The sequence below is a fragment of the Terrapene carolina genome, unplaced genomic scaffold (genome assembly GCF_002925995.2).
Source record: "Terrapene carolina triunguis isolate 2854851 unplaced genomic scaffold, T_m_triunguis-2.0 Scaffold195, whole genome shotgun sequence".
Taxonomy (NCBI): domain Eukaryota; kingdom Metazoa; phylum Chordata; order Testudines; family Emydidae; genus Terrapene; species Terrapene triunguis.
In genome coordinates this window covers 1,422,284-1,434,247 of record NW_020664546.1, presented here as the reverse complement: position 1 = coordinate 1,434,247, position 11,964 = coordinate 1,422,284, and the positions used below count along the sequence as shown (strand labels likewise).

General features: G+C 45.1%; 1 protein-coding gene across 3 annotated transcripts in view; it reads right to left on the bottom strand.

The window, feature by feature from the left end:
* Positions 1–11,707, bottom strand: part of IPO9 (importin 9) — a 195,336-nt gene extending 183,629 nt beyond the window's left edge. For 2 of the 3 annotated variants that reach the window (XM_024192880.2, XM_024192896.1), the window contains exon 1: positions 11,428–11,585. In XM_024192880.2, the coding sequence (XP_024048648.1) occupies positions 11,428–11,560 (133 nt within the window). In that variant the 5' untranslated portion in view covers positions 11,561–11,585. Of the gene's footprint in view, positions 1–11,427 lie in introns of all 3 variants that reach the window. The other variant, XM_024192875.2, reaches the window with a different exon arrangement.
* Positions 11,708–11,964: the final 257 nt, after the last annotated feature.

The following is an 11,964-nucleotide window of genomic DNA, read 5'->3' as shown; positions in this document are numbered from 1 at the left end:
TGGTGGGGTAGTGGTGGCGGCCGCACCTAGGATGGAATGCAGTGCCTCGTAGAAACGGGATGTCTGGGGCTGGGATCCGGAGCGTCCGTTTGCCTCTTTGGTCTTCTGGTAGCCTTGTCTCAGCTCCTTGATTTTCACGCGGCACTGCGTTGCATCCCGGCTGTATCTTCTCTCTGCCATGGCTTTAGAGATCTTCTCATAGATCTTTGCATTCCGTCTTTTGGAGCGCAGCTCGGAAAGCACGGACTCATCGCCCCACACAGCGATCAGATCCAAGACTTCCCGATCAGTCCATGCTGGGGCCCTCTTTCTAGTCTGAGATTGCATGGCCATCTCTGCTGGAGAGCTCTGCATCGTTGCCAGTGCTGCTGAGCTCGCCACGATGTCCAAACAGGAAATGAGATTCCAACTGCCCAGACAGGAAAAGGAATTCAAATTTTCCCGGGGCTTTTCCTGTGTGGCTGGTCAGAGCATCCGAGCTCGGACTGCTGTCCAGAGCGTCAACAGAGTGGTGCACTGTGGGATAGCTCCCGGAGCTATTAGCGTCAATTTCCATCCACACCTAGCCTAATTCGACATGGCCATGTCGAATTTAGCGCTACTCCCCTCGTTGGGGAGGAGTACAGAAGTCGAATTTAAGAGACCTCTATGTCGAACTAAATAGCTTCGTGGTGTGGACGGGTGCAGAGTTAATTCGATGTAACGGCGCTAAATTCGACAAACTCCTAGTGTAGACCAGGCCGTACTATCATTTTAGATGCAGTTGTGATAAAAAATAAATAGCTGAAATAGGTAGATCTTTCTTTTACAATTTCACCTTTAAAGTAGTACTGAGTGTCAGTGAGTGTCAGTGAATGCAATGAGTAATACTAAATGAGCAATATGGTAATAATAATTAAATAACTGCATTGACTTATTTTGTTTAGGTGAATCCATCCTCAACATACAGGATTCTGAAGACTATCCACCTTCAAGATCATCATCATTTTCTATAATTTCAGAGTTATCTGCCAAAGATAGTGTTTCAGTCACATCATGTATGTCACAGAGCCATGTAGCAAAAAGAAAAAAAATCATCCAGAAAAAAACCCAGATAAGTTTGTGATATGAATCAGCAGATTACAAAAAGAGGTAATTGATGAAAAAATTGCCCAGATTGTTTATGCAACAAACTCTCCTTTCCCTATGATTGAGAACCCACACTTCATTAACATGGTTCAGTCATTAAGACCAGGATACAATCCACCCAATAGTGCAGACGTCGCAGGCAAATTGCTAGATAAAGTGTACGAAAGAGAAACTGAGCAGTGTGCAAAAGGTCTAGAGGGTAAAATTGTTAACCTGAGTCTTGATGGTTGGAGCAATGTCCACAATTATCCTGTTGTATGTGCTTGTGTGACAACAGAAGAAGGGAATGTCTTCCTTCCAGAAACAATTGATACATCAGGAAATGCACACATAGCAGAATACTTACAATAGCAGTAAAAGCTATAACAAACTGTGAAAAAAAAATTCAAATGTATAGTATGCAGCTTGGTCACAGACAATGCTGCAAATGTATCCAAGTTTAGAAGAAATTTAGAAGAGAGTCCCAAGCTAATAATATACGGTCACAGCGCTCATTTGATTCACTTCCTACCTAGCCAAAGACTTCAGTGTTCCAGAAATAAAGGCTAATGTTGAAATTGCAAAATACTTCCGTAACAACCACTTTGCAGCAGCTGCTCTGAAAAAAGTGGGAGGAACCAAGCTAACTCTCCCACAAGACGTGCGATGGAACTCAGTAGTGGACTGTTTTGAGCACTATATCAAGAACGGGCCTAATCTGATGACAGTCTGTGAACAAAATCATGAAAAAATAGATGTCACAGCCAAAGTTCTCAACATTGGACTTAAGAGAAATGTTGAACTCATGCTGAGTACCCTGAAGCCTATTTCTGTAGCCTTGAACAAAATGCAGGGAAATTGCTGTTATTGCTGACGCTGTAGAAATTTGGAAGGAACTGAGTGAGATCTTAAAAAGAGAAATATGCAATGACAGAGTTAAATTACAAGCATTAAAAAAACGAATGGGACAAGCACTATCTCCAGCTCATTTTCTTGCAAATATTCTCAATACTCGGTACCAGGGTCAAACCTTAAAGCTGAAGAAGACATGGACATCCAGCAATCATCCCTCCATAATGCCAACTGTAATAAACTTCAGAGATAAGGGTGAACCATTCAAGAAATATATGTTTGCTGATGATGTTGTAAAGAAAGTCACACCAGTGAACTGCTGGAAGTCACTTAAGCACTTGAATTCAGAGACTGTTGAAGTGATACTCTCACTTTTAACAGCAGTAGCTTCTTTTGATGGTGTAGAAAGAATATTTTCTTCCTTTGGACTAATTCATTCCAAATTGAGAAATTGTTTGGGACCTGAAAAAGCAGGAAAGCTTGTTTTTCTTTACCAGATTATGAACACACAAAAATGAAGGTGAAGATGACTGAGTTAACTGCAGAAGCCAATATTTTAAGTTTCTCATGTTGACCTGGCTGATATAGTCTATTTAAATTTTTTTTTTAATATTTAACTATTTTAGTTAAAAACAATTTTAACAAGAAGAAACCTGGTTTTAAAAAACTTGAATGTTTAACTAAATTCAAAAATTCATATGCTCCTTCTGTTAAAATATTATATGTTTGCTGTTGAAGAAAAAAATCTAGAATACATAATGTTTAAACTGTTTTATTTAACTAAAAACGTCTGTCTGGTGATGGTCTCCTCCTAATACAGCATGGCAAGAAAATCCTCCAAATATTAACGATTAACCTGTTGAATTGGAGGGCTTGTCTACACTGGCAATTTACAGAGCTACAACTTTCTCGCTCAGGGGTGTGAAAAAACACCCCAAGTGCAGCAAGTTTCAGTGCTGTAAAGTGCCAGTGTAGACAGTGCACCAGCGCTGGGAGCTACGCCCCCATGGAGGTGGGCTTTTTAGAGCTCTGTCGTGACCACACAAGCCATGTTAAAACGCTGCCACAGAGATAGTTCACCTGCCAATGACTTCATAATATCTGCTTCAATTACCTTTCATAGAATCATAGAATATTAGGGTTGGAAGAGATCTCAGGCGGTCATCTAGTCCAATCCCCTGCTCAAAGCAGGATCAATCCCCAACTAAATCATCCCAGCCAGGGCTTTGTCAAGCCGGGCCGTAAAAATCTCTAAGGAAGGAGATTCCATCACTTCCCTAGGTAACCCATTCCAGTGCTTCACCATCCTCCTAGTGAAAAAGTGTTTCCTAATATCCATCCTAAACCTCCCCCACTGCAACTTGAGACCATTACTCCTAATGACTTAAAGGTCACCCTTTTAACAGAAAGGGCTTCACAACCTTAACTAAAGTGGAGCTGGTGCCCCCCTATAATATCACCATTTGAACTTAAGTTACTTATATTAAACAGAGATTTGGCTTTGAGCAAATAGTAAAGTGGATCAAAATTAAAAGCTTTCGTGGGTAATATACTTGCAGAGAATTTAGTTTTCTGTCTCCACCCCACAAATAGTGGGCAGATGAGGGATGCAAGAAGCTTGGGTTCTTAGTTACATAAAAAGTACTGCCCATTAAGTGATACTAGGTATGCTTTGCTGATTTGCAATAATTCCAATAGATAAAAAGTTAAACATCATTGACAAATACTTTACGCTTGTGAAATGGTTTAGAAGTAATGTATATAGGGGGGAAAATTGGTTACATAAAGGTTTTCTTCTCACCCTGAAAGAATTAAAGCAACAATTAAAGTGAAATTTAAATGAGGACTATGTGGAAACTCACAAAGAGTTAAAATATATTGAAAACCAGAGGAGCTATTGGGGGTGTGATAGTGTTCAAATTGCAGGGTAAGAAGAAACCCATTACCAATATTCTGTATAACACTCACTAGACTATTTAAGCTATCATCCCTTGCAGGCTGAAACTTTATTAAAAGTTAGTTCCCTGTAGGGCAGTGGTTCTCAACCAGGGGTCCAGGGCCCACTTGGGGACCCCAAGCAAGTTTCAGGGGGTCCACCAAGCAGGGCCAGCATTAGACTTGCTGTGGCCCAGGGCAAAAAGCTGACGCCCCACCACATGGGGCTGAAGACTGGGATTCCAAACTGCCACCCAGGGCCGAAGCCTGAGCAACTTAGCTTCACAGGGCCTCCTGTGGCATGGAGCCCCAGGCAACTGCCCTGTTTGCTACCCCCTAATGCTGGCCCTGCCTTTTATATGCAGAAAAAACAGTTGTTGTGGCACAGGTGGGAAGTGGAGTTTTTATAGCAGGTTGGGGGGGCGGGGGGGGGCTCAGAAAGACTAAGGTTGAGAAATCCTGCTGCAGGGTGTACAAACTACCATAGGATCCACTGGAGCAACTACTGTGTAGGACTTGCCAGCAAACCCACCAGAGAAGGGGAAGATAACCTCTCCATGGGAGGCATTTACTTGGATGAGCTCAGAAATTCAACTCATGGCTATATCACACAGCTTCTCCAGTAACGCAAGACAATCCCAGACTGAGCAGAAGACCATGTGCATGTCCTTGGCACAAAAGGAGATTTGGCACACTAGAAATGTTTTGAATAATCTGTCTGTGCTCAAGCAGTCCTCAGTGGAAGACACTCAATTCCACACAAAAAGCATCATATTCTTTGGGGGAAAAAAAGTTAAGGGGCTTATAATACATTTGCTGCCCACTAGGTGGGTACACTACTCCCACAGGGGTACCAAATACTTAGCTACCCTAAACAAAAAAGTATTACAAGAAACTATGGCTTTAAATTAAAAGAACCATTTGCAGGCAGCCATTTGAACAGCAGAGAACAAGTCCATAAGCTCAGATCTGGGTAAACTGGTGCCAAGTATTAATGGCTTCTCCCAGTGTTAAGAGAGAGACACACAAACATGAAAGAGGTTTAAGTGCTGTTCGTCCTACTGCATTTCAAAATTCATTTCCTTAAATTTGCGAGCTATCTAAAATCCCTGTTCCCAGTAATAGTACTAGACACTATGGGATAAATGTTTCTTGAATTCAAGGATATACTCGTAGGGCTGGTCTACACTACACAACACCACACCACACCATAAGGCAGCTTACATCAACTTAATTATGTCTACACTACAGCCTTCCTCCCGCCAATGTAAGTGCTCTACTACACCGACATCATACATCCCGAGCCTCTCCTGGAGGTGAAGTTATGTTGGTGTAGTTAAGGCGACACAGTGTACGTGTAGATACAGGAGCCATGAAATTGACAAGAAAGCCAGGCAGCTAGAGCCCATCTGCCCCCCGTGCTTCCCTGGAGAGCTGGACCCCGCTCCCAGCAGGGAGCCGGGGCAAGAATGGGCCCTGCTCTAAGAGTGGGGCTGGGGCGAGAAGCCCAGGCAGCTGCACCCCACTGGCCCCGAGCCATGAAATTGACATGGCTGCCTGGTGGGGAGTGGGTGGGGGCTGAGAAGCCCTGGGAGGCTTCCCTCCACCCTCCCACGGCTCCCAACTGGGAATGGGGAGGTGAGAAGCAATGGGCGGCTCCCCGTCCTGGTGAGAATGCGCACCACCAACCCAAGGAGGGTAGCGTGGACATGCACCTCCGCAGTAATACTGCAGTGGCTGTAAGTTGACCTCACATAAGTCGACTTACCTTTCTAGTGTAGATATATCCATAGTAACATAGAGCCTACTCTGTATGCACATGTACCAAAGCAGTTCTGTCAGAAAACTGTGGGCCATGAACACACTAAACTACTGAAGCACAAGTTATGCAACAAAAACAATGCCATGCAATCTCTGTACCTGCTTTGCTTGGTATAGATAGGCCCCAAGTTGTAGCTTGGGAATCTTAGAGTTCTAAAGCATCAAACGGTAAAGTTCAGATGAACATCACCACCTCAGGAAAAGAGGATATTGGAAGAACATTTACAAGACTCTTGAACACAATACTCTAACCTGGGATATATAATCCAAAATTCAATTCTTGAAAGGTTTATGCATATCAGTTATACACTACATTTGCAGATGATTATGCAGGTCAGCTCATGCAACAAGTGATTTGATGTAAAGATAAAGGTTCAAATTTAAAAACAATATAAAGTATCACAAATAAAGCAGAACTGACAGGATCTTCTAATATACCCTCCTGTTCCAAAAAAATCCAAAATTGATTACAGTTAAGTTTGCTGATGTACAAAACCCACCAAGGTAAAAGCAAGGAAATCTCCTGTAAAAGTAAACATATTTTGCACATCTGAACACCCTATACATCACAATGGCCAATAACTCAGGGACTCCAATGCCACCAGAAACCACCATACATAACATAAAAATCTGTGCAGATACCACAGTTCTCTAAATCATAAAAATGCAAAACTATCATGCCAATCTTGATACACAAGGTTATTTCCTTTATTATTAAAAATGAGATTGGCATTAGAGTTTTGCATTAGAATAAGTAAAAGGAACATGGTGAATGCATTTTTACCCTCTTATAATTCAAGGTGTAAGTTATTTTCTGGAAGAGGTGTAGTATGTGCGCCAGAGCCTGTGGTCACTTCCACAGAGATACTGCTCTAGCAGATACCATCTCCAGTAGAAAAAGGCACTTAGAGAGAACAAAATACCCTTTCCCCATTATTTATTCATACTATAGAATCATCTAAAGCAGGGGTGGCCAACCTGTGGCTCCGGAGCCACATGCGGCTCTTCAGACGTTAATATGCGGCTCCTTGTACAGGCACCAACTCCGGGGCTGGAGCTACAGGTGCCAACTTTCCAATGTGCCAGGGGGTGCTCGCTGCTCAACCCCTGGCTCTGCCGCAGGCCCTGCCCCCACTCCACCCCTTCCAGCCCCCTCCCCTGAGCCTGCCATGCCCTCGCTCCTGCACGCCATGAAACAGCTGATCTGGAGGCTCAGGGAGTGAGGGGGAGGCACTGATCGGTGAGGGGGAGGCAGTGAGAGCAGTGGGGGGGGGGAAGGAGGGAGGCTGCTGATGTATTACTGTGGTTCTTTGGCAATGTACATTGGTAAATTCTGGCTCCTTCTCAGGCTCAGGTTGGCCACCCCTGATCTAAAGGCTTCAACTGGTATCAGGGCCACATTGTGCTAGGTATTGTATATACATACTGTGAGGCAGCCCTTGCCATGAGGAGTTTTCAATCTAACTAGACAAGAGTCAGACAAGGGGAGAAATAGAAGTACTACCATCATCTTACAGATGGGGAAACACAGCAGTGGCACACTCAGATCAGGAGCAGTGGGGTAGTTCTGCTACCTTCTCTGCCTCCTGCCTGACTCTTTCCACCAGTGCTATGAAAAGCAGGTAAAAGGGAGGGACTGTGATAGCTGTCCCTGTGCCTAAGAACCTGCTGTTCTTCTGAGAGGCTCATGTCCAGCGAGATCTCTATTGGACCTGGGTTCTGCAGAGGAGGGGAGTCAGCTTCCCCTAAGCCATTTATGTGGGGCAGGTATTATTCTGAGAATACTATGAAGGGAGAGTAATACTTCGGGGGTGCCGGAATGGGAGGGATCAAGATGGCTGCCCTAACTCTCGGCTATCTCCCTGTACTGCCCACGCTGCAGCCCCTATGCCAGTGGAAACCAAACTCTTTCCCCACAAGCCCCCTCAAGGTCTAGACTAGCTTCAGACTGGCAAACTGACTCAGGAGCAGGACTAGGAGTCCCACTACAGGCCCATCTACAGCTGTTATTATCCTCTTCTCCACTCACCTTGCCTCCTGCTTTTCATCTGAAATAATGGAGTCAGACAGGGAGGAGGTGAATGGCAGCTTCAGGCAGGTTAGAAGCAAAGCTGTCAGCTTGTTTGTCTGATAAAGACCCAGTGCTAGGTAACAGGGACCTTGCTCTGGCTAAAATGACAATCCTTCATTTGGGCTGGAGCAGGACTTTGAAAGGGAGGGGAGCCATGAGGGGTGTTTAACAGGGGGTAATGAGGAATAATACTTTGGGAGAAAGAGTGTAAATGTGATGCAGACATGACCACTCCAACCCCTTTACATGCATCCTATAGGATTGCTCCCCAAGTCCCACCACTTACTCACCTCTGCCTTCTGTAATTGTCTATAAGCATGCACGCACAGAACAGATGATATCACTGGCTCTCTACAGGCTGGTTTTGGAATAAAGCACAGCACAGGAGAGCAAAAGTCACTGCCAAAAGATACTCAAGGTGCCCAAGGTGAAAATAAGTGAAGGTCTATTCAATAAGCTGCAATAGTTCCACTTATCTCATTCCAGCTCTTTTTGGAGCAATGTAATGTTGTTTGAGCCTTACGAGAAGCATACCATTTTCAGAGGACTAACTGATGATGTTTTTAATGACAAGTGTCTGAAAATTGAACTAGAAACACACAGAATTTCAAAAAAGGAACAATTTAAAAAAAACACTTTTTTAAAAGAATGATTACTTTCTTTACAGTAACTGTGTTTCTTTGAGGTGCTTTGTCCATGTGGATACAGTTAAAGCATGCAAGCACAGCGCGTGAGACGGGAATCTTTTGACCAGCAGTGTCTTTTGGGGCCCCATCTGCATCTTCCATATTCTTGTATCCCCCTCCAACCCCAATGGTACGTAGGGCAGAGCAGCCCCAAACGCCTCAGTTCCATTATTCAGGGTATGTCTACACTACAGCAGCACAGCTATGGCAATGCAGCTGTACCGCTGTAGAGTAGACACTTCCTACATCGACAGAAAGGGTTTTTCCATCAATGAAGTTAATTCACCTCTCCAAGAGATTGTAGCTAAGTCAAATAAATAATTCTTCCGTCACCCTAGCTACATCTACGCTGGGGGTTAGATCAATCTAACTACATTGCACATAGTGTGAAATTTTTCACAGCCCTAAGCAACAAAGCTAGATTGATCTAATTTTTAAGCGCAGAACAGGTCTAATTCAGAATCCCAGCATATCTGAACTCTGAGGAAGTGGCAATGGAGGGAGCACATTGGGATCCATACAGACAAAATATCTTGAAGAACTACAATGACCATTCTTTCTTCTTTGAGTCTTTGGCTGTGCGGTTCCCTCTTATGACTAGTTCGCAATTCCCAGATTAATACAAAGGTCTGAGAAATCCTACCTAACTATACCTAGCTAAATAAGGATTGAAGAACAGGTCTCAGATACAGCATCTGATCTAGACACCAAATCTAGGCCACAAAGCTTGGTAAAGGTATGGGCTAAGCTCAAAGTGGTTACCCTGATACAGGAATAGTTGTCAGGTATGCTGAGGAGGTTGCCTGGGCTCTAATTGAGTGCCCTGATGCTTGAAGGAAGGAGCATATATGCTGCTAGTTGATAAATTGTGATCTGCTATGTGTTCCACTTGGGTTTGAGTGTGAGTTAGGAAAAAAGGGGAGGTTGATAGTTTTGTTTAAAGTAAAATAGGACACCACCTTGTGAGGAATTCAGTACCACCTTATCCTTGTGGAAGACAATATGGGGGGGGGGAGGGAAATGGGAGGATGTCAGTCATTAGTGCTTTAGTCTCACTAACTCTCCTGCCGGAGGCAATAACCACCAGTACCACAGTTTTGAATGTGAGATGGTGAGGAAAGCACTTAGATAAGGAGTGTAAAGATGGATTCCATAAGGTCCATAAGAAATACACAAGTTCTCCATAATCAAACATCTGTAGAGCCAAAAGAGAGTTCCCACAGCATTAGGTGCACTGGCCTCTACCACTGGAGCTAAGGGAAGTGCTCTGTAAACTGACAGGTAGAGAAGGACCTTTATATTCCTTCAGACAGTCAATAAAGGACAACATGCTCACAGAAAACACATACTATGTTAACCTGTGCCCACTAAAATCAATGATTGCCACTGAAATCAATAGAAGTAGGACTGACCACAAAGGTATCCACAACAGGAACAATTAATAAATCTGGTTAACTACAATCCTACACCATCACCTGCAATACTGCCAGTGCATGAGGTTTCAAGGAGATTAAGCTATATAGAGAATATCAAGGAATAGCAACAAGATATTTATGATAATGAAAGAGAAAAGACAGTAAAGTCAAATGTTCTCCTTAGCCTTCAAAGTTAATTGGCAATTTTCCAGGCAAACTCTCTGGTTCCAAAATCAACTATGGAAAAGCTGATGTATGTCAGTAGAGTAATGCTTTGGAAAAAGCTGTGTTTATACTTGACACTGATTGCACCGATACAAGTATTTAATTCCAATACGTCTACTAGTTCTGCACTGAAGCCTAAGACCTTGGTACAACAGACAAACACTTTTTATATTAAAGACTAACATTTATTTGGACATAAGCTTTTGTGGGTAAAAACCCACTTCTTCAGATGCATGGAGTGAAAATTACAGAACAGGCATAAATTGCCACGGGACTCCTCTTTTGTGTATGTGTGTGTGGATACAGACTAACACGGCTACCCCTCTGATACTTTTTATATATTGTTTTATTTTTAAACATTACATGAAAGTCGCAAGTGATGGGGCTATCCTTTTTGGAAAATCCAGTCTAGTAAAAAAAAAATACAAGGAAAACCATAAGAGCTACACTTTCCTTTTCTTAATTTCATTACTCCTAGTTTACACCCTGTCAGACAATGCAAAACCAAGAGTGCTAATTACACCGCTTAAATATTTAAAGACTTAACATGTCTCTTTAGTCAAGCTCCACACATTTAGCGTTTACTATTTCCTCTTAAATTAATACTTCCAGCCAGTTTAACCCTTTGTTCTTTGTGTGTCCAAAGCCATACAGAGTTGCATATAGGAAAAAAATAGGCACTTGTAGATGAGATTTGGGGGGGGGGGGGGGACATAGCTTGAAGCAAACTCCTCAGAGCAACTCAGGGAGAAAGGGAAAAGCAGCAGAGCACCCCACTTCTCAACGGCCAGGAGGCTCTGCATATGGGAAAAGAGATCGGAAACCCCTTTTCCCTTCCGGCAGATGAGGATGCAGTGGAGCTGCCAGTGCCTCTGACACAGACTAGCCAGAACTTTATACAAAAGACGGAGGCTCCAGGGTGGTCCAAGGGGAAACGCTGCATGAAGAGGGAGTAGGGAGCCTGGGCTCTCGACAGAGAGAGTCCCAGGGCTCGGCGTTGGGGCCCCCACCCGCCGGTCACGCCTGCCTAGGTGATGGGCACATCCCCGACTAGGAGCCGCTTGGGCGAAGACGGGGGCTCCCGGAGGGACAGCGCTCCGGGCTCTGGACGTGCGAGGTGCTGATGGCGGGGCCTGGCCCCGCAGAGCGATTGACTGTGGCCCTGGGAAGCAGGTCGGTGAATAGGGGCGGAGGCAGCCCGGAGATGGGGGCCCGGCCTTGGCTGCCCCTCACCGTGAGGAGCCTCCCCTTGGGCCGGTAGCCGACTGCGGCCGTGCCGGGGGGTCTGTGCTGCAAGGCAAAGGCCCGGACTCACCCTCGGTCACCTCCAGCACCTTCACCTGCTCCTCTGCGGCCGCACGCACGCCCTGCACCGGGCACAGGATGCCGGTCAGCGTCTCCACCAGCGCCTCCTTCAGGCCCTGCGCCACCAGCCCCGCGCCCGCCATCCCGCCACCGCTCCGGCCAGCAGTCTCCACAGTACGGGCCACCGCGCGCGCCAAACGCACACACGTCACGCAACGACGGCACGCGGCGCCTCCGAGGGAAGATGGGAGCTGCGCACAGCGCCCCCGCAGGCCGGCGGGTAACTGCATGTGTGAGGCTGTGGGGCCGTGAGCAGGGAGTCCTGGGGCGGGTACAATCCGCACTCGACCCCGTGTGCGGTGTGCCTGTGCATGATGTGCCCTGTGAGCGGTGCCCGCAGGAGCCTGAGCAGGGGCATCGCCTCAGCTGTGCAACCCTCACTTTCTTAAAACCTTATTTTTCTTACATGTCATATTTTATTTTTTTCAAAAACAATTGAACAAATAGAAATTGTACCACGTTGACCCCCAACCTAGGTTGTCAGATT